The sequence below is a fragment of the Mirounga leonina genome, unplaced genomic scaffold (assembly GCF_011800145.1).
Source record: "Mirounga leonina isolate KUSES-001 unplaced genomic scaffold, KU_Mleo_1.0 Mir_168, whole genome shotgun sequence".
Lineage (NCBI taxonomy): Eukaryota > Metazoa > Chordata > Mammalia > Carnivora > Phocidae > Mirounga > Mirounga leonina.
This window is the reverse complement of record NW_023270426.1, coordinates 63,450,019-63,473,298: the sequence shown is the minus strand read 5'-3', so window position 1 is coordinate 63,473,298 and position 23,280 is coordinate 63,450,019. Positions and strand designations below refer to the sequence as shown.

The 23,280-nt window shown below is 37.4% G+C and overlaps 1 protein-coding gene across 4 annotated transcripts in view; it reads left to right on the top strand.

Annotated features, from left to right (window-relative positions):
- Positions 1-23,280, top strand: part of MCTP1 (multiple C2 and transmembrane domain containing 1) — a 339,516-nt gene that overhangs the window by 147,480 nt on the left and 168,756 nt on the right. For all 4 annotated transcript variants that reach the window (XM_035014874.1, XM_035014872.1, XM_035014873.1 and 1 more), the window contains 2 exons: positions 7,162-7,348; positions 12,350-12,443. In XM_035014874.1, coding sequence (XP_034870765.1) covers positions 7,162-7,348; positions 12,350-12,443 — 281 coding nt within the window. The remainder of the gene's footprint in view (positions 1-7,161; positions 7,349-12,349; positions 12,444-23,280) is intronic.

Genomic DNA, 23,280 nt, shown 5'->3' with positions numbered 1-23,280 from the left:
TCTTGTTTATCATTCTGCTCACTTGTGCTTGTTCAATTAGCATTATCTTCCATCCACAGTTTCTTTACTGGGATCTTTTAAAGCCAACTGTCCATTTTGTGAGGATTAGTTCAGTTAAAACTGGATTATATAATCCGTAAATCCACTTAACAAGGCATATATGAACTGCAATTCAGTGAAAGCAAGTCAGCAAGTAAGGGGGCCGCTGCCAACCCCTCTATGTTAAGCGGCTCCTACTCTTTTCTAAAATACTTGCAGGCCAGAAGTGACATACCTGGTGCATGGGCCACCTGTGTTAATGCATATACCAAATATTTGTAAAGCTTGATTCCTGTCCTATTTTTAAATTACAAAAAAAAAAAAAAAATCCAAGTAGTCCTAGCATTTACTTCCTGCACCCCAGTGTACTCACATGTATGTACATGTATATATCCAGGTGCTAAGCACAAGACTATTCCATCTGGGAGGAATATCTTTGGTCACTGGTTCAGAAATGGCAGATAGAAAGGTAAAGGAGAAAGAAGGTGGTAAGAACACTGAAATTTTACTCTTTAACTCTTAGGGAGAAATGTCACCAAATGTGACATATTTCCTTCATGTGGCTAAATAAATGCATACAGTTTTTAGAAAGCACAAAGAACTTGAAGCTTTTGTATAGAAGTCAGGAACATTCCAGTTCTTGCCATCATTTAATTTCTCTGAGTCTCAATTTCCCCATTTGTGGAATGAGAGAAAGTAGCTCTGAAATCTTCAGTTTTGAATCTGTTTTGATTCTTCTATTGATTGATTTTTTATTTAAATCCAATTAGCCAACATATACTGTATCATTAGTTTCAGATGTAGTGTTCAATAATTCATCAGTTGCGTATAACACCCAGTGCTCATCACATCACATGCCCTCCTTAATGCCCATCAGCCAGTTACCCCATCCCCCCCTACCCACCTCCCCTCCAGCAACCCTCAGTTTGTTTCCTAGAGTTAAGTCTCTTATGGTTTTTCTCCCTCTCTGATGATTTCCCATTCAGTTTTCCTTCCCTTCCCCTATGATCTTCTGCCCTGTTTCTTATATTCCATATATGAGTGAAACCATATGATGATTGTCTTTCTCTGACTGACTTACTGATTGATTGACTGACTGATGAGTTGGGTTCAGCAGGGAGAGTAAGTTTTTAGATTTTCCAGTACTGAACCAAGGCCTATGTGATAACAAAATCACACATTATATTTAGTACTTTCAACTTTTCAAAGTACTTTCTCATCTCTTATTCCTGTGTTCTTACAACTCTATGCAAAGAGAAGGCATTTTTTAAAAAGATTTTATTTATTATTTATTATTTATTTATTTATTTATTTATTTATTTATTTATTTAAGAGAGAGAGAGTGGGGTGAAGGGAAGGGGGGAGGGAGAAGGAAAGAGAATCTTGAGCAGACTCTGTGCTGAGTGCAGAGCCTGACATGAGGCTGGATCTCACACCCCTGAGCTGAAACCAAGAGTCAGACACTTAATCAACTGAGTCACCCAGGCACCCCAAGAGAAGGTATTTTTTTTAATTTCCATTTGATAAATGAGGAAAGCTGATGTACAAAAGCTTTAAGTGACTTGCATTAATATCAGAATGCTAATGAATAAGCTTTATTAAAACTTCAGTGTTCTAAACCTCTGGCCATGAGCTCTGAAGCCATTTGAACTTTGTTCAAAACAACATGCTGAGTCTGTGGTAGTTCTGGGGAAAAAAAGAAATGAGGAACTAGAAGGCTTAGCAATGACTGAATCCCCCAAATCTAACAGAGCCCTGCCACATAAGGCACTTAAAAAATAACTAATGCATAAATGAGTTAAAGAGTGAGTGAAACAAGTGTTGAGAAGAAATCAAACCACTTTCTAGGAAGACAATATAGGGTGGTAGAAGGAGCACATTACATGCTAGCCCTGGCTCTGTGGCTGTCAGCATGGGTAAATTGTTGGTCTCTCTTGATTTCTATATTGTCCATAAGTACTTCAATACTGTAGAGCACCAACTACATTCCCGGTGCTATGCTAGGTGCCTGCCATTGAGGTGTCTCAGGATACTGGCAGAGAAAGACAACTGCAGGTTATTTCATCGAGCATTAGTAAAAATTTGGCAAGCAAAGATAGATAGACGCATCATCTCAGGCAGAGGGGTTGCCTTGTCCAAACACAAAGAAACAGGTCTAAGCCCTAGCATGGATGGTGGGAGAATCACAAGCTGTCTGGAATGACTTGAGTAGTCAGTGTGAGTCAGCAAGTGACACACAAGCTGATGGTAGGTCAAGAAGGGCCTTGTCTTGCCAAGGAGGTTCCATGGGTGGTGGGAACCGAGGGGGGAGCATGGTCAGGTTTGTGTTGTAGACATCTGTAACTGAGGGGATTGAATTGTATCAATGGTTTTTGCCTTCTCCAGATTCCCTAAGAGCAGAGCCTGAGGCAATGATTAAGTGCTGATACTTCATTGGGAGGTACAATCCCAAGCACTGAAGGGGAGAGAGAAAGAACATAAAGCAGGGAAGACTGGGAGGCAATGCAAGGCAGTATGTTACCGGGAGGGCTCCTGTTTCCTGTGTTTCAGAGATATGGCTGGTTGCTGTGTACCCACTTGGCCACTTGTGGGCAGGCAATATGGAGAATCATACTTTGAAGCACTCTGTGAGAGGGAAGGAGGTCTGCGGAATTACCTTCCCATCTCCTATTCCACCAATCTCAGTTCACCCCATGAGAAGACAACTTCTGCATTGTTTCATCTGGTTTCTTTGACAGGTGACCAGGGAGTCAGACCCCACAACCCACAATGTGACTTTTCATCCAAGTGTAGAAGCAGTCTTAGAAGCCAGAAACTTGGGACATGTGGCCATTGGGCCTCGATGCACAGTGGCAGCCAAGGGGAGAGCCCAGCTTATTTTGGCAAGTAAACATTGAGCCAGTCCCAGGTGGAAGCCCCATGAGGACCCAAGCACAGTTAATTGGTCATGGTGGTGGGATGAAAAGCAGTGCCTTGGGAAGGCAGAGCCAAAGTCACAGCTGTGGCAAAGCAGGTAGCAGAGGACCCAGGAGGTCATGGCTCTAGGAGAATCTAAGGGGATGATAGATGTATCCAACAAGTTTTCAAACCTACATGTGGAACATCAATATGAAACAGATGTCAGAGGAGCTGTTCTTTGAGCCAGAGAGAAGAGTCCACACCCTATTTTTTTCACCCTTCTCCCCTCCATGGTGACTTTTGAGGTACCCCTTCGTGTTCCTTGGAAGACAATTTAAAATAGATTAGATTATCTGCCTTCTAGCGTCAAATTAAGGCTTTGGAGGGGTAATACATTTGAGGAATAATACTTCATTGCCTATAAGATGAATTCGTTTTCTTAGTTGTTTGGTTTGTGGAATTGCAAAGAAAGGAAGATGTAAACAAGTGTAAACATGGACAGAGTTGTAGCAAAGTGTGAAATTTGGGGTTTTTAGGAATTTGTACGTTCATCTAGTTCAATTACCTCATATCACAGATGCGAAAACTGGAATTCAAGAGGGTAAGTTGTCTTGGAAAAGGTCATACAACTAATTAGTGACAGATGGAGGGCTGAAGCCAAGGGAATCTGACTCCCAATCCTGAGCTCTTCATCCTGTATACATATCTGTGTATGTACCTAATGAATTTGCTTCAGTACTTTTTAAATTTTGCATTTTCATTTTGATAACAAATTGAAACTATTAATTTATGCCGATTCTGACCATCCAGATGACCACCGAGGACTTCTATATCCAAACTGTCGTGAGCCGTTTCTTTCTTTAGGTGAGCTCAATACAGGCGAATCTGCCTGTTGGGCTGCTATGGCAGATCACCACAGACTAGGGGGTGTAAACAACAGAAATTTATTTCTCACAGTTCTAGACACTGGTAAGTCCAAGATCAGGACACCAGCAGATTCTGTGTCTGGTTCCCTGGTTCATAGACAACTGTGTTTTCTCTGTGTCCTTACATGGCAAAAGGGGTGAGGGCCTCTCTGGGGCCTCTTTTATGAGGGCACGAATCTTATTCATGAAGGCTCCACCCTCATGACCTAATCACCTCCCAAAGGCCCCACCTCCTAATGTCATCACATTGACCAATAGGTTTCAACATATGAATCTTGAAGACAAACATTCAAACCATGGCACTGACCTATAGGGATAAGTACTGGGTTCACTTTGCAATAGACTCTTCGGCAGGAGTTCCATCTTTGTACCTATTTATTCAACAGCAACCAAGGAGTAGCAAAGGCTTTTTTTTTCCCACCAAATTCCAGCAATAATTTAATACAAATTTAATGCAGATATCAGTGATGCTATGATGCTAACTTTATTCTCAAGTTAACAAGACAATTTTGCTCAATTATCAGGTGACATTTCATTGAAAATGGCATCTGAGGATTACTCCTGAGCAGAGTTTTTAGATGAATAGGAGAGTTGGATAACCCAAACTAGCAAAAAGAACCTTGGAGTCATTAATACTCTCTTCTAATTCATTTACATAAATAGGCATTTTCTACATTGGAATTGTTAAAGTCAAAATTCTGAAACATTAAATATAGGACAGGATCTGAAACTATTTCTGCAAGAATACCCATTTTGAAACTAGTTGCCGCAGAAAAGCATAATCCTCCCTATAAATGTACAATGTTAAATTTTATTAGATTCATAGTTTTTAAAATTCAATTTGTGTATCTTTCTGAGTTTATCTTCTTATAAGAACAATAACTTACAGTCTTCTTCCATAGCTTATATGTATTTTAAAAGTACAAAAATAACATAATTCCATGCTTGAAAACTGAGATAATTTTTTCTGTTAGAAACAAGTCCAGATTTCACCCAGTTTAAGAACCACTGCAAATAGACACACTTTGTCGTGGGGTTACACAGTTACTTAGTGAAGAGTAGCCCAGGAAAAAGACTATATCTTGGATTCCATTGTTCCAAGTTCAGGTCCTAGCTCTGCTAACAACTAAACTGTATATCTCCATTAAGTCAGATCACTTCTCTGCTCTTCAGTTTTCTTATTGTTAAATTAAGGAGATTATGAGGATCACAAATACCTATGCTTATTTGAACCAGATACAGAATTAGGTGAAATAGTGTAAATAACAGACAGTATTAGGGACAGTAATTAAGTCAGAGGACATTTACTCTGTCTTACAATGTTTTTAATTCAAAACTTCTATTAGCACTAGAAGGACAAACAACCCATCCATAGACCTGATGTGATCTGTAAGTTGCCAGTTTGCAACTCTTGGACTAAATCATCTTTAGAGCACCTTCCCCAACTCTAGAGCATCAAACACAATGAATCTAAGATAAATGTAGAGTAAGCCAGCATCCATATGACCTGTGTAAAATGGTAATAGCCATAGAGAAACCTTCCAGAAGGCTTCAATGTATTTTAAGAGTGGTGCAGTGTCATATAAAAGAGTAAGGCAAGGACAGGATTGAGAAATGCAGGATCCAAATGAGTGAAGGACCTTTCTTGTTCCCAACTTTATCCAACCAAAAGTACAGTGCGAATTGTAACCCATGTTTGATTCTCGAGTATCATACTCCCAATCTAATCCAAAGATTCATTCACATTCACCAAACTACAGGCGAGACACTCTGCCAGTTGCTGGAAAGATCTGTAGAAAACCATATTGACGTTTTTCCTTTTTCTTAGAGAATGCATTTGATTGGTGGTTTGTCACCATCGCATCTTTCTTCTCAATTTGGTCCAAGTGTTATCGATAAGAACTTAATTCCGAATAAAATCAGGATATTAGATACAGATTTGGTATATTTCTTCAGCTTTCAGAGTTTCAGGAGACTGAGTGAAAGTATTTTGAAATGCATGTTGACACAGAAACAATGAAGTTATTTGATATACGTTCTCACTTTAGGAAGATGTTTTCCAGACTTCGTACAGACTCTGATTTCCTGCTCTCTTTCAACAGTTAGCATCAACACACACACATGGACTTTCTGTCCCTGACCAGGATGTTGCTTTTTCTTTTCATTTCTTGCATCTGTACTCCTCTTCTTCTCCGTTGTTTCAGTCCCAGCTATCTCTCTTGTCATTTTTGATAGGCACAAATAAAAAGAAAATGCAGACTTTGGTTCAATTTCTAAATTTACTCATACTAAAGAGATGTTTGAACCCAACAATAAGCATTGAGGCCCTATTCATAGAAATTTAATTTAAAAGCCAAGCAATAGACAGTAAGTGGAGTAAAGAGCAAGAAAGAGCAAAAATTTAATCAGTCCCTGATAGCTGACTCCCGTTTATGATATGTTACCACATTTATGCTTATAATTGGCTATTTCCTGTTTTAAATGCCTTTTGTTCATTTCTACCCCCTTTCTCTCAGTTTATTGGCTTTGTGATCACCTCAGTATCTTTCTCTTCCAAATCAACTGACATTTTTATGAAAAGAGTTTGCAAGGTGTTTAACTCTGAGAGAAGAGCTCATCAAGCATAGGCTGCCATGTTATGAAACCTCTCTTAGTAAAACGCTGGTACATAACCCTTGAGCTATAATTTTTTGGAGGATTTGTTTTTATTTAGATTTATGTGTGGTGTTCTATGAATAAATTAGCACGGTTTTAAAAGTGTAAAACTTACGGCATCATCAAAGTACATATTTTATTCATTGCTTAATAACATTTATGGATGAAGAACTCCCATTGTTTTAAAACCTACACAAGAACTCAGATTCTCGGTGGTTTGCCTCTCCAGACAGCTCATGTTAATCTTTCTGTAGGCAAAGCGCACTAAACTAGGCCATCCAGGGATTGAAAGTCCCTCCCAATTTATGAATACAGTGACAGTGGATAGTAATAGAATCAGATAAACATGTTTTTTGTATCTTACAGAAATAAGAAACTAGACACTAAAAATAGTCAGGGTCTAAATTTTGTGAAGAAAGTGTGCTGAATGAAAGATATAGTCTTCCAGTAGCTCAAACAGAATTTCTATTGATTTATTTTTCACATAGCTCTGAGCAGCCTGCACTTTCATGTTTGATGTGACAAAAAAGGAAGGAAGGAGAGGAGAGGAGAGGTGTGGAGAGGAGAGAGGAGAGGAGAGGAGAGGAGAGGAGAGGAGAGGAGAGAAGAAGGGCACTTGCTAATTCACAACATTTGTTTCCAGGTGCCAGGTGGACCTGTCGGCCCTCAGTAGGGAACAGACACACAAGTTGGAGTTGCAGCTGGAAGAGGGTGAGGGTCACCTGGTACTGCTGGTCACCCTGACAGCTTCGGCCACAGTCAGCATCTCTGACCTCTCCATCAGTTCCCTGGAGGACCAGAAAGAACGGGAGGAAATATTAAGGAGATATGTACGTATGTAACCCTCCTAATTCAGGGTCATGTGTGACGAGTTGAGGTGGTAAATGATTTACCTCGAGTGACAGGAGTACATCTGAAGGGCTGTGTGACAGTTGAGTCGGCAGAGACAGAGAGCTGGGTAAATGCAGATGCCGTTACCCTGAGCTCTGCACACCTGCTCTTCTCTAGAGTCTCTTCCAAAGCAAGTTCTAGATTCTGAGCCTCTCCACAGTGATTTTTCGTGCAGCACAACTATCATGCAAGGCAACTTCTCATAAAGGAAAGTCAAGGATACAGAACATTACCTCAAAATTAATTCTTTGACCCTTTGTAATTGCAATTAAGAGTCCTTTGTCTTTCCAAGTTTGAAATGGAATTAATGACACCTACGTTAATTAGAAGCTTGGTAACGAGAGGATATTCATAGAAAGAATTTTTATTTCAACTGCTTAGAAAGGCCTCGCTTCATTCCTTTACCTTATTTTAATTGAATGTGAAATATAATTAAAAGGAAGCCTCCTTACCTTTTGATCATTTGTGGAGTGAGAAGGCGGAATAGTGAGTCACTACAGTAAGCACCCTTGTCAAATTTCACCAAACCAAAATATTCACACCCCAATCTACCTCTTTCCCAGCATCCTCACGCTGTGCATTTTCCACTGTGTAGTTTTCTTGAATCAACAGAGAGGGGAGCTCTTACTCCACCATTCTCTCTCATTGGAGTCTCAGAAAAAGTGAATGCCTCGGTACCCATGAAGCTGGGAAAAAAAGCTTTTCCACTTAAAATTACAAAGCTTGCATTGTACAATGCTGCCAGGTGTTTAGAAGGCTCCTCTAGACATTCAGCCATGAAACCAAGCTCCGACTAACAAAGAACCGCTTAATTTTTTTTTTTTTTTTAGATTCTAAAATATTCCTATTTGCTGACTGACATCCTTCCAATAACTGAATTTAATAAAGATGTACCTTATCAGGCTGCACAGATAACATGAAGTGCTGGTCCTAATGCTCTACAATATTCTTCAAACAGATCAGCAGGATGTGTGCTTCAGCAAATTTATTCTGGCTCTCTCCACCGAATCAGCTGTCTGCTAATGCTTGCACAACTCACCTACCAATGGTGTTACCATAAACAGTTTAATAGAGGTGACTTAGCAAGGCTGATAGTATATATTTTTAAACCACCTAAGAGCCCAACCTATTGTTGGGCATCTTCTAATGTGTAATTGCAATTATGAGAATTATTTCACATTTTGGTACCCATGAAAACGTGTTCTCCTGTTACCAGGAGTGAGCCTTGTGAGTCGAGACAATTTTAAAAGAATTAATTGGTATATTAATATAAAAATTCTAGGTATTATGATACCGTGTTTTATGGGTTAATATTTGATACCATCCCATATATTAGAGTGATAGTGGAGCCTAGGTAATTAGGAATAATCCAACTATGATTGATTCTTTTTTTTTTTTTTTTCTTTTTGCCGGTTGGGCTTCCTTAAATCGGCCATCTCCATTCAGAATTTGAATATTTTGTTTCCGCACCTTCTTTCAAACGTTAGTTATTATTTGAATAAAATATAAACTGTTATGTGGGTGCCCTGGCTGATTCTCTGATTACATGCTGCTCGACGACATATTAAAAAGTGAACCGTATTTAAATGTTTTGTTTTGTTTTTGTAGCCCTGCATTTCAAGCATAGGCCCGTATCTCCCTCTAGAGACGTCGTTGCTACGGAGCTCCTGTGTGCACTAAAGCACATGTGTTATAATTGCTCATAGTAAGACAAGGACAGAGACCTACGCTTTATGGTTTCGGCGTGTCTTTTTATTACACAGATTAGTAGGAGACGAATGAATGCCGCATCGTGTCTGGGACATCATATGACATCATATGTTTCAGAGAAACATATAGAGGAGGTTATTTGGGGAATTACTTATATGTTTTCCTGGGAGAACATGTGTATTTTTTAAATTTTAGGGGACACTTCAGAATGTGATTTGGCACTGGCCATAGTGAGGAAAGTGAGTTGCCCCTGAAAAGGCTCTCCATTTCTGTCATTCAGTTGTTCATTTTGAAGCATCGAAGCCCCACAAGTTAAACAGACATTACCCTGTGGGCCATTATTTGATCACCTCATTCTGAAAAGATGGCTAATTCCATTTTTCTTTCTTTCTTTTTTTTTTTTTTTCTTTGGGAGGGAGGAAGGCAGGCAAGGTCACTAGGGGGCGGGTAGTAATGGGTAGTAGACCAAGAGCGATTGTATGACCTTTTCAGAACGGGTATGCTGAACCCTTGCTCCCCCTTGTCACAGTTTAAAAACCAGAGGAGCTAGTTTAGAGAAGAAGTTGTTAGCATTCCATTTTTATTATGACATTTCACAGTCATCAGATTTAATGTCCCTTGACCGGATTGTCCAGCATGAGACGATGGGCTTGAAATGTTATTTAGAGCATTGATAAAAGGTGAGCGGTTCTAGGATGACAGCGAGTCATAAGGCTGGTGGTGTGACATTAATTTTCTCCATAACAGAGATGGAATAAGACGTCACGGTGACAAGCTGTCAATCAGCTCTGGCCCCTCAGAGCATCTCGATGCCATAGGATGGGGTATTGCCTCTCCCGTAATAGAGCTGAACTGAGATGCTCTCCCTGACAGCTGCTGCAGCCATAGAGAAAATATATTATACAGCCTTTCATTAAAAAAATAAAGAGGACTCCTCTCCAGAGCATTTCAATCTTTTCCCATCTATTGAGGGCTGAAAGGATTCACAGCAAATCATAGATTCCTCTGCTATGGAAATTTCTGGCTTCAGAAGCCATCCAGGTTTTGAGGCCTTCTAAAATAACCATAAATAACAAGGCAGGAATACCTCTTGATGAAGCATCCCCGAAAGGTCTATTTTTAAACTGATATATTTAAGTTTTTTGCCTTTTTTTTTTTTTTTTGCAATTCTTATTATAAGCGCTGTGTCACTGCCCTAAACAGTTGAAGTTGGCAATAAATTCCTGAGTGTCAGCTGACTGGAGGAAAGAAACCCTTCAAACAGTAATTACCCCTCCAAATGAGAAGCAGAACATTGGAGCGGAAGCGTCAGAAGCTATATGTCTGTGCAGGGAGGTTACTCGTATGAAACAATTCTCAGCCCGAGGACTGATGAGATTTCTTTTAGACACGGTGAAACTTGGATTGAATTGCTCCCAAAAATTAAAGGACAGAAACCTTTTGATAAAACTCTTCTCTATCATCAGGATAGGAGAGTTACCTGGTTTATAACACTCAGGAAGCTCTGAGATGTTACTACATTGGGAAGACAACATGCTTACACACCTCTGAATTGTAACACTGCTGTCTAAAGTTCCCATTGTTAAACCCTTAACATGAATTTAAGTGGAGAGAGAGGTGCGTTTTTCCTGAGCCCTGTCATCTGGGTAGTTTCAATAGATTTTGGGTGATAAACAGCTGTTTTAAAACAATACAAGAATAGGAGCTAATCCTGTGCTCAACTCTCTAAAAAGTTAGGCTCTGATATTACCCATATATCTGCATTTCCTCCTCCCAATATACCAAGGTCATAGCTTCAGGGTACACAATGGCTAGTCATACAGGACTCATAAAGTTAATATCTCAATCTCTCTCTCTGTCAAATAAATAAATAAAATCTTTAAAAAAAAATTATAAAAAAAGGGCGCCTGGGTGGCTCAGTTGTTAAGCGTCTGCCTTCGGCTCAGGTCATGGTCCCAGGGTCCTGGGATCGAGTCCCACATCGGGCTCCCTGCTCAGCTGGGAATCTGCTTCTCCCTCTCCCACTCCCCCTGCTTCTGTTCCTGCTCTCGCTATCTCTCTCTCTGTCAAATAAATAAATAAAATCTTTAAAAAAAATTATAAAGTTAATATCTCAGTAAGCTCCTACTTGTCAGTTTTCTCACATCCTTAATACAAGGATGGGAATGTTCTTTAGTAACAGTTTGATAACTTTGTTATGTTATGCTCCCTGGTCTTAAAGCATTTTAGGGATTATAATGCAGAAGTACCTTTGATTTACTGAGTAGAAATGCTGGTCTTTTCATAAGAAAAATGCTAGGATGTGTAAATAAGCAAATGCGTATCAGTGTTCTCTATCAATACTTACTCTTTAAGTATTTGTGCCCATTAATTAGAGTTCTGAATTATTACATTGGTATCTCTCTTTTAATGCCTTCAGGTACTATACTTCCCAAAACACTACCATTATTAATTTATGAAATTAAATAGGTTTTATCCTTTGGATCTGATTCTTCTATTGAAATTTCCCTACTTCTGTACACACTACAATGGCAAATAAAATTGCAAACTTAAGAAAAATTATTCATCACTTTGAATTTATTTTTAGTGATCAATTTGGCTTATTTTAGAAGTTATATATGATTTTTTTCCTAAAAGGTTCATAGAACTATGCAAATCTTTTGAACCAAATATTAGAAAGCAGCATTTCAGTAATTCAGCCCTCATCTAGCACACGCAATTTCCAAAACTCACCAAGAAGAAAAGAGTAAAGAAAAAAAAAATTAATACTGACTTTCTTAATCCTAAAGGCTGAAGTGTGTTACATGACCAACAACCTAAGACTCAGTGTTAACGATCATTAGTCTCCAAACCATGGTGCCCATAGATGACAGATTATTTGGAGTTCTTCGGTAAAGGAGATTGAAGGAAGAAAGTAGGCATATCCTGTTCTGTAATTTACTGTTCACCATTGTTCACTGATAATTTTTTATGGGGAAGAAATGCGGTATTTTTTATTCTTTCGGAATTCTCATATAGCAACAATTATCTGTCAATTCGTATGTGCGTGCCTGTGTATTGGTGGACATTAGTGATAGTGGAAGGGTAATCTGCACTGAAGAAACACAAACATCCCTTTGAACCACTTAAGCAGCATCCTGAGGTCAATGATAAAACTTAGCGTTTCCTCACACACTCGTTGAGACCCTCTAGGACCTTTCTTTTCTAACACCGATGTTGGGGTCTTTCAGAGTCCACTGCGGATATTTCACAACCTGAAAGATGTGGGATTTCTCCAGGTGAAAGTAATCAGAGCAGAAGGGTTGATGGTCGCTGATGTCACAGGTAAGAAATGAGGAAATTCTATTGTCTATATTTATTTATATACATTATTTCGACTATATATTATAACATATAATGTATATCTATAATATTTATTATATATGATATATACATATCGAGCTGCATGCCACCGGGTCCGTACCGTTTAATGACTAAACTCTTCACTTCACCTGACTGGATCATCAAAGTAAATAATATAAATATAAAGTTTCAGGTTTGATATTACAAGAATTGCCAACCACCCAATTTTTATACTGTTTTTGCTTTTTGAAAGAAGGGTGATGTATTAAAAACAAACAATAAAGGGTAAAGTAACTTTTGAATTGTTGCCTTTTCCAAAGTTTGGCCAACGCAATGGGACTTCCAGGTTTCATCACTTTGGCATCTTGTAGTAATGTTATTATCTTCTCTCAGGCAGGATCAGCTTCCCTCAGACAGTATCATAACATCAACACAAGTCCAACACATGTGAAATCTGTTGCATAGTCTACTGAAAATTTTAGATGCAAATTACTCAATTACTTGGTATGAACTCATGGCATCCAGGTTGCTGATTCAAGTTTGTTTTTTTTTTTTTAGAGATTTTTTTTTTTTTTTTTTTTGACAGAGAGAGAGGGAACCCAAGCAGGGGCAGAGGGAGAGGGAGAAGCAGGCTTTCCCGCTGAGCAGGGAGCCTGATGCGGGACTCGATCCCAGGACTCTGGGATCATGACCTGAGCCGAAGGCAGACGCTTAACGACTGAGTCACCCAGGTGTCCTTTTTTTTTTAATTTTCAAGTTTTTTGTTGTTGTTGTTAAAATTCCTTAGCACATCCCAGAGATAATTCTGGATCTAAACTAAGCATCGTACTGAATGGAGCACTGGGTATTATATGCAAACAATGAATCATGGAACACTACATCAAAAACTAATGATGTAATGTATGGTAATATAACATAATAAAATTTAAAAATAAATAAATAAATAAAAATAAACTAAGCATCTACATTGTTCTAAATTTTTAAACCAAGAAATGGACCTGTAAAAAACACTGAAATCAGTCTTATCTCTTAAAGCTTCCTGATTTGGATATCACTATTTCTATGATGTATTAATTAACTAACAATAATTATTTCATCAATTTCCAGAATGAAATCATTGTTTTAAATTTGCAATTATGTGACCATTCATTTACTCTTTAATTTCATAGGTTTTGGGGCATACTTATACCATTCCTTAAATTGTCTATCTCAAGATAGATAACAAATAGGACTGACTTGGCCAATTTTTGTGTAAATTTTGCTCTTCCTGAAAGAAAGCATCCACTTATTATTTATAGAAATATGCTTACCATTGTGAATGTTCAGCAAGTTGATCCTAATGAGGTAGTGGACTTATCTGAAGGGGAGAAATGTACTTTTCCTACCATCTAAGAGCTTGGAAATCCATTACCTGATGGTTGGTATCCTTTTTTAATTCATCAAATCTAAACAGAACAGAATCAAAACCAAATTAAAAGATGACATGCATTAAAACTAAAATAGCAGATGTCTGTTCCAGAATGGTAATATTTTTAAATTTTTAATATTTGCATAGTATCAAGTGACTGTTTATTGTGTGATAAAAATGTTGAGAGTTTATAGTTTCTTTAAACAAGTGACTATCAACTCATTTGAAACCATGAAGATAGTAACAACCATCAAATGTTCTTTCAAAATAGGTGTACTTGAAAGTACTGAGAGAGAGGGTAGTTTGTAATCTTTTTGCATGTATGCTGACTTGGTTCCTTGTACTGAACAATTAGTGAATGTTAACTTTATTCATCTACTTTTTTACTTCTGATGTGGTTATACTCAAATTAATCTGGACATAATGATTTTTTTTCTTTTATTATGTTGCATTTAGTATTAGAACCAACAGTCGACAATGAATGATTGATTAACTGCTCTTTTTTTGAAAGATTGATTGATTGATTGATTTGAGAGAGAATGTGGGGGAGGAGTAGAGGGAGAGGGAAACTCAAGCAGAGTCCACGCTGAGCACCGAGCCCAACTCGGGGCTTGATTGTATGATTCTGAGGTCACGACCTGAGCTAAAACCAAGAGTCTGATGTTTAACCAACTGTGCCACCCAGGCGCCCCAGTAATTGCTTTTTTTTTTTGTTCACTGTGGACATTAACTTAAAGACTAGAATAGGAACTCAGTATTGCTTTCACATACAGAGGTTACACCTAGCCTCTGATTCCCCGCAGCAGGTAAATTCAGAATGTGACATTCACGGTGACATTCACGGTAACATTCACCATCATGGGAGGCACCTTCAATTTTCTACAGGATTTTCTGTAGGGGAGCCCCCAGTGTTGAGCTGAAAACCTCTGAAGATGGGGGAGAAAGGCCTAAAATAATATCTCAGTGGGCACCTAAGTGCTAAGAATTATTACTGAACATTTATAGGGGGCACAATAATTTCTTACACAAATATTCAAGTCCCATTTACTTCAAAAGCTTAGATACCTGCCCATGACATAAGTTGAATGCAATTATATAAGTTTGTTTCTCTTAGAGAGAAGCTGTCATTGCTTTTAAAACTTCATGAATATGTAAACTATGTTAACCTACTTGGCCTATATGCCACTATGGAAGTTAAAGTACGTGTTCTTTCAAAGCTGTAAAAAATAGATATATTTCTTTCCTAATGGTTCTATGTAAATTAATGTGAATAGCAATAGTCTTTTCCCTAGGGATTCAATGAGACATAATTTTGATCTGATAAAATGAACTTTAATTTGGGGAATACTAAATAACAGATTGTCCATTTTTCCCCCCTCCAGTTTTAGGGATATAAATCTCATGATTCCTCATTCCACACTGACCTTATAATCTAATGTGCTCTGAATTGAACAAGAGAGATGTTGAACTATTCAGGGGCAAGAGGATAATTCAGTCTTTGACCTTGCTCACTCTTGTACCTTTTGTGGTCTTTACGACATTTGTGATGGTGACAGAAACTGAGGACCATATATTTAAGTGAGAAATGTCTGAATATACTACTTATTTTTTTTAATAATCTTTACTTCTGGAAAGGATAAATATTTATGTGTAAACTGATCCTTCCTGGTCTTTTCCATTAAATTTGGAGCCCAAATAAGCTCTTTGTATACTTCTTTTTTACTTGTTCAAAGAAGAACTTTAAAGATATGTTGTACGTCTCAGTGGATAATCATAGGCTCTACAAGATTTTCAGCAACAGTTTGAAAAACAGAAATTGAGTCAATGGTGCAGGCTTCAAATCCTCAAATTAGCATCCATTTAGGAGTGTTGTGGATGGAGAGGGGAGATTTTAAATCACTGATAGCTCTCTGAGCTAAGCAGAGTATCTTCTGACCTGCTATAAATGAGGCTATTACTATAAGATACTTAGTTGGGTTCAGAACACTTTTTTCTAGACAAACCTAACAAGACAAACTTATATTTGACCAACGTTGCTCTATTTTTAAACTATTTTTAAGGATCAGAACATAAAGTCAAACTTCCATAGTTTAAGCAAAAAATCTTAAATTATAATATTCCATCATTTAACATGAGCACAGGAACAAGAGATTCTATAATCTTTTTAGTAGCCATCAATCTTACTGCAGTTACAAAGAATTTTTTTCCTTTCAAAATGTAAAATTTTTCTTTTGTTACAACACATTCATTGAGAAACATTGTGATACTGTATTAACTCTGTGTGAATAAAGAGCAATTGAGACTCTCTTTGAATGAGTGAGTACAAAGCACAAATTACTTTTTAATGAAACCCTCAATTCTTTCCCTTTCCACAAAAAGCCTATAGCCTTGTTCAGCTGAACACTACTACAGTAGGTCACTTCAGTTAAGCCCCTAATAAACTGTTGATAGTCGAGGGTAGTTTTTTCTTCGGTCTCAATAGCGCAGTGTTGGACAGTGCACTTCAAATCATTAAGGTTAATACAGATTTAAAAAAAGAGATTAACTCTGGTGGTTAAGGCCTCAATTTACAACTCCCACACATACACATGCATTGAGCAAGGCACAAGAGTGGATTGAAATTTCAGTCAAATTGGGGGCAGCCTTTCACAGCCTGAGAAAGTGGCTCTCTGGTTTTCAAAGATGATCAGCTAAATTCTTCGTGAGGGAGAAAAAAGTTTGATTAAGTGAAAAATACTTTGCAGTACAACTTACTTACCTTTCAACTAAGCAGTGAAAAGGTGAATGTCTCTGTACCATCAAAGCAAAACCCAGAGACCGTTTGGCCCTGCGTTCACTGGGGAAAATTCTCTCTACTGCTAAATCAAGTATTCCTTAAAACTGGACAGTTTGTGAGGAGAGAAAGACCGCTGGGGGGGAAATATATATATATATATATTTTTTTTTTTTTAAAGGTGGTGGGAAACAGTTCATGTTGGAATTTGTCTTTTCTAAGCTTCTAATTATCCTCTTCCTTGGATGGGGCCTAATTTCTGCTTTCAGCAGAACATATAATGTCTTCTATATCGAGTGAGGCTTTCTTCGCCGAGTATTTAGACCTGGCCTATTGGTTCTTTCAAGTTCTAAGAGAAGAAAGAGAAAAGGGTTCTTCTCCTCAGCCCCTCCCCTGCATTTTCCCCTGGGTTGTTTTTTTGAGCTCCCGAGGAAGAGGTCACAGCCTCCCCAGGGATACCAGCTACTCGGGTTCAGAAACGGTGATATGGGAGAACTGTGAAAGTCTTTCAAAAGATGCCCTACCTTTTCACTGTATTAAAAGGCACACTAATATAAAACTTCTCCACCCCAGGTGAATTGATCTCTCAAATTAATGCACCATCTCTTTCAGGAAACAATAGAGGGAGAGGGAGAGAAAAAAGGAAGAGGGAGAGAATTTTACAATTAACATAATCTGTCACTGAAACAGTCCCATTAAATGAGCATATCTTTTTCTAAAGCAAGGCTATGCATAAAAACCCATGACTCACCAGCCCCATAGTCTGGAAACCTACTAGTTATTAAGGGATATGTTTACTACCCCTTTATTTGCATAGACTTTTCCCATGTTTTTCTTTAGGAAAACTGTCTTCATTGTTGGAAAATATTTAAGTAACAAAACAGCAGAAAAAGACATGCTACAGTTTTTTTTTTTTTTTATCAGCTTCCGTGAGAGTCTTATTATCTCAAGAAATAACAGTTAGCAGCTCAGATTCATTAGCAGAGCTAAATTTAAGCCCCATTTGACAGGCTGCCTAGAAAACATTTTGTTTTGCTGTCTGTGGGCTTTAATTAAGATGTGTTCAATTTCAGTCCTCTTCAGTCTAGCGCCGCCCCCCCCCCCCAACCTTGCTGTGTCACAGACCAGCGATCAGACACTTTTAGACGGTCCGGCCCATGACTTTGACCTTCTGCGCAGTCCGGCGTTCCCTGGGGAACCGTTCAACTCATGAGGTCTGATTTCACACTTCCAGGATGCCTCAGCTCTCTTAACAATGACAGGGAGACAAAGCCCTTTAGAGCAGGCCGCATGGGGACTTGTTTAAATTGGAAACCAGAGAGGAGTCAAGGAACAAGGTTATGGGCTACAGAATAGTGCTTTTAATAAAGAGCTCACAGCTCTGGCTCAGCTCAAAGAGGTCTACCTCTGTACAATTAATTGAGCCATTTATCTGGAGCATCTTAGGCCTCTACTTTCTCACAGAATTGCGTGGTAAATATCAGCTAAGAAGCAAATGAGATATGCATGAAATGAATTTTAACACTTTGATTACTGTGCTTCCAGTCTTCATTAAAAATAAATTTATTTGTATTTCTGACCTCATTATCAGTAGGCTGCCTGCATTTTTATTGGTTCCTGTGATTTCCAGCTTGAGTATGTCATGAAGGTATATTTTATACAGAGATTTGGATTTATTATTCTTGGTATTTTCCCTGAACATTAGGGGTCTATTCAGAGAAAGAAAATGAAAAGGTGGCTGTACAGAAAAAGGCAAGTCTGTTCTTTGAAAGTTTTATATACAGCTGGAGAAGTGCCAAGCACATATATATATAACATAGATAAGATATTGTTCTTTAAAAAAATTAACTTTTTGTGGGTTACCCAAGCAAACTGCATAAGATATATGCAGTTGTTGCTTGAGTGGCTCTCAGAATACAAGAGCTCTTCTGGAAAAAGTGGGTACGTTGCTTCTTTTATAGAACTGTAGCAGTCTGAATTTTTGATAGCACGTGCCTTTAATTATGTCATCATATTTAATAACATTGATGATATCTGATAAATGCAGCCTTAGATTTTATGATCATTATTTAAAACCTATGTTGGAAGATGAGAAAACATATATCCTTTAAACTCTGCATAGTTCAACTGATGGTATTATATACAAAATATGGTGGAAATCCTTCATATTTGTGAATTATCAAAGGTAAAATAATTTACCAAATAAAAGGGGGTTATGTGTGGATGTCACTTTTAATTATTTTTAACTTTTGCTATCATCAAATCTTAAAATTATATTGCTTGAAACAAAAATATCTAAGTTTTACACAAAATGTATTAAAAATTTCCCAAGCACAGTGCTTTATTTCCATTATATAAACTAATGATGTCCCTATTTGCTTTTTAACAAAAATAGTATAATTTGAGAAGAAATTTCATCCAATTTATAATGCACCAAAAATACCCAAAGCTGACATTCTTGTCACGGTAACATGGCGTAGTTTAGAAAACAACATTATACGTATACATATTAAATGTCTTAACACTATATAAATACGTTCTGTAAGAATGAGACTAAACAAATGAAGGCATCACAAGGAGAAAAAGCAAATCATTGCTCTTCATTCCTCTTTTTTTTTTTAATTTTTGCTCTTCATTCTTTTATGTCATCATAGTTCACATAGAAATAAAAGTCGCTTCCTTTTAGTATTTGCATCTTTACAAAATTAAATCCTATTCTAATTTTAGAAATGCAAAAGTGTTTTTCTAAAACCAAATAGTTGATATGAGATATTTGTGAAAAGAGGAATTAAAATGATAATTTAACTCAAGGGCTAGTGAGACTGAGTCTGAGCTAGTGTTTTATATGGAATGACAGAACTCATGTGTGATTCATATGCAGGTCACATGGTTAGAAGATACTGCTCTGGAAGAATAGGTGGGATGACAAAAGAGATTAATAATGGGGTTTGATATGCTCTAGAAGTGAAGGACTATAGGCTGAGAAAGTGGTGGTCCCCCTGTCAATGGGAAGTGGCGGGGGAGAGAAATACTATAAAGTAATTAATTGAGTTCTGTAGAAGTAAGATTACAAAATGATCCTTTGAGTCAAGAAATAGAGAACTGCTGATCTGGCTTGGAGGGCTAGCTCCATGATTCTACTCAGTGCTTGAAGAAATGCTTTCCGATGCTAGAATCATTGTTTAAAATTAAACTGTTCATTATTGTTTGTTATGATATAGTCGTGTAAATAAGCAATACATTTCCTAGAATGATGGATTAGGGAACTGGTGCAAACAGAGAGGATCTAGATTTAACCAGACTTTTGAAAAAAAGGAAAAATCTTACCACAGGAATACTTGGGTTATATGACAGTATAGTTAGGTGCATAAATGACTACATGGCCAAGCCCAAAGAGTGATTGTGATAAAGGACTGATGTCAATGGGAATGCCAAATGGAGGAATACAGGGCTCTGTTCTTGGTCTAACCTGTTCAACCTATTTACTAGTGACTTTGAGGAGATAATTGATGGCTTCCTTATCAAACTTGCTAACAGGGATAGTTAACTATATACTACATGCATATATTACATATATGTGTATACTATATGTATATATTATAGATTTACACTTTTAAATATTTACATAGTATTACAGTATTTATATGTAATATATATCCATATCCATATATGTGTGTAATAAGCTTAGTTCAGACTGAAATAATAGGGTTAGTTCAACAAGGTGGACATTAAAGAATATACATAAAAAGACTTACAAGGATACAAAACAGTGATGTCCTGCTTTAAGAGTAGAAAATATAGAAAAAAGTTTAGGGTTTGAATTGAGTTTAAGCTCTGTGGGAATGAATCATGCACATGTCAATTTTGTTACATTGTTTTAGTATGCAAATTACAAATTGGCTACATTGAATAAAAGGGAAATGTTGAGAATGATACCTCTGGACTCATCAAACATACTGGGGAATGAATTCAGTATTGGAAGCGATTCTTTAAACAAGGACATTGACAAAGCAGAATTCATTCTCAATTAGGCTATCTGATGTTTTAAAATCAAGTCAATTGAGAACAGCTCACGGAAAATGATAATAATGCTAATAACACTAGTTATTAGTGGCGGCAGCAACATTTACTGAGACCTCATCACATGTCAGACCCTACCCTGAGTTTAGAACAAGGATTAGCACCATCTCACAACAACCTAATTAGTTACTGTTGTTCTCCCCACTTTACAAATTAGAAAACTGAGATGTGGAGAGGTTAATTAAGCAACCGGCCACATTAGCAGGTTGAGAAGACCCTGAGAACTCCTTACACTACTCCTGTTTGCCATCTACAGCAGCAAAATGGACTCCACAGGCTCTTGGGTAACTGAATACTAATATCAGATCTTAGGCAAGTATACCTGATTGGTGCAACCAAATTCACGTCTCCCACCCTAGCTGCAAGAGAGTCTAAAAATGTGACCTTGGTCTTTGCAGCCTCTCTCGTTCAGGAAGAGACACCAGAAGTTAGAATATATGCTCGGCAAGCCATCCACATTATCCAGCTCAGGGGGGCAGGTAATGAACATTAATCAGATAATCTAAGTGACAGATGCTATGCCCTCACTTCACACCCATTAATTCATTTAAAGTTAAAAAATGACTACGTAAAATAGGTAAAAGTTACAGAGACATAATTTTGTGTGCCGTATAAAGAAGCACTTCCCCAAAATTATAATTGCCTAAAAATGTATCAGAATAGACCTGTGGAGGTGGCAATTTCCCCATCACTGGCCCTGTTAAACCAGAGCCTGTGAGACTAACTGATAGCAAGAGAGGATTCAAGCCCTAGATCAGCTTTCAAACTTGGCCTCTGAGGCTTTTCTCCCAGCCCTCAGAATCAGAGATCCTGCAGTAGGTGCCAAGATGAATAACAGACTCTTGAATGAGTAGATATTTTGTAGAAGAGAAATAAAAATACAAAGATATTTTAAAGACAAGGCTTGGCAGATGACATTTTTCAGTTCTATTGCCTAAAAATATTTTTTAAAAAAAGGTTTAATCACCTACTAGAGTCCTTAATTTTTTCAGTCTAAAGAATTTTATTCTACTGCAAAGGATCTCTCCAGCTAATTAATTTACTTATAAGGGAGATTATCTGAAACCTCATGCTTTTCTGTGGGGAGTCTAGTTGAATATATATTTACTGTATGTCCTAAAGTAACTATGAGAACTTTCAAAAACAAAGGAGCTTATAATAAATATTTATACTTATATTTTTAGACAAATAACTTTTGTGTTTTCAATCTTGTAACAAGTGATGTGCATATAGTTTCTATATTAAAAATTAGTTGAAGTAAAATCCTTAAATGTTTTTACCATAATTTATCTAAACTCAAAAGCTTGGACATAAATTTTTCATAGTGTCTTCTCATTTTATAGATCCCATAGGCTCCCTTTTCTTTCTTTCCCAGTTTCTTATCTGTCTCATTTTATTTCTTGTTCTTCTCTCATAAATTTCAAGCTTTGCAGCATATACCAAGATGGTTCAATTTTAGGACTCAAGAATGCATCTTGTTATACACAATACTATAAATATTCTTTTGCATCTAGTTCTAGATCGCAAGGGAAATAAATTCATATTTACATTGTGCTTTATTCCCATTGCTCTTAGTCATGGTTCTCAAAGTGTGGCCCAGGGGCTTCCAGCGATCCCCAAAACCCTTTTAAGGATCTTTTAAAGTCAAAACTATTTTCATAATAATACGAGGATGTTATTTTCTTTTCTCACTCTCACTCTCTCTTGAATGTACAATGCAATTTTTCAAAGGCTATATATTTGATTGCTCTGATGTTAACATGTCATGGATTTATTATGTCATTTTCAAATGAATGATAGTTTTACATGCTGTCATTTTTAAATTCTAAAATGGTCAACTGATAGATATAATTTATATAGACAAAAGCTTTTTGATGTCCTCAAAAATTTTTAAGAGTCCCTAAAGATGAAAATGTTTAAGAACTGTTGCTGTAGGGCAATGATCCTCATTTGGAGGAGGCAGTATTACCCTCTTGAGAATTTGTGGGAGAATTGAGTTGCCACAGTGTTTAGGGGGAGTGCTATTGGAATTTGGTGGGAGTGGGATGGGGATGCTAAATGTCTACAAAGTATTAGACAGTCTTAACTAGTGAAATTGTCCCATGTCCTGCAAGATTAAATATAGACGTTAATAAGGTTTTAAATCTATTTCATGATTATCTGAGCCTAGATTGCATTTTTTTATTACTATGTTATGTTAATCACCATACATTACATCATTAGTTTTTGATGTAGTGTTCCATGATTCATTGTTTGTGTATAACACCCAGTGCTCCATGCAGAACGTGCCCTCTTTAATACCTATCACCAGGCCAACCCATCCCTCCACCCCCCTCCCCTCTAGAACCCTCAGTTTGTTTCTCAGAGTCCATATTCTCTCATGGTTCGTCTGCCCCTCTGATTCCCCCCCCCCCTTCATTCTTCCCCTTCTGCTATCTTATTCTTTTTTTTTTTTTTAATATATGATGTATTATTTGTTTCAGAGGTACAGGTCTGTGATTCAACAGTCTTACACAATTCACATTGCTCACCATAGCACATACCCTCCCCAATGTCTA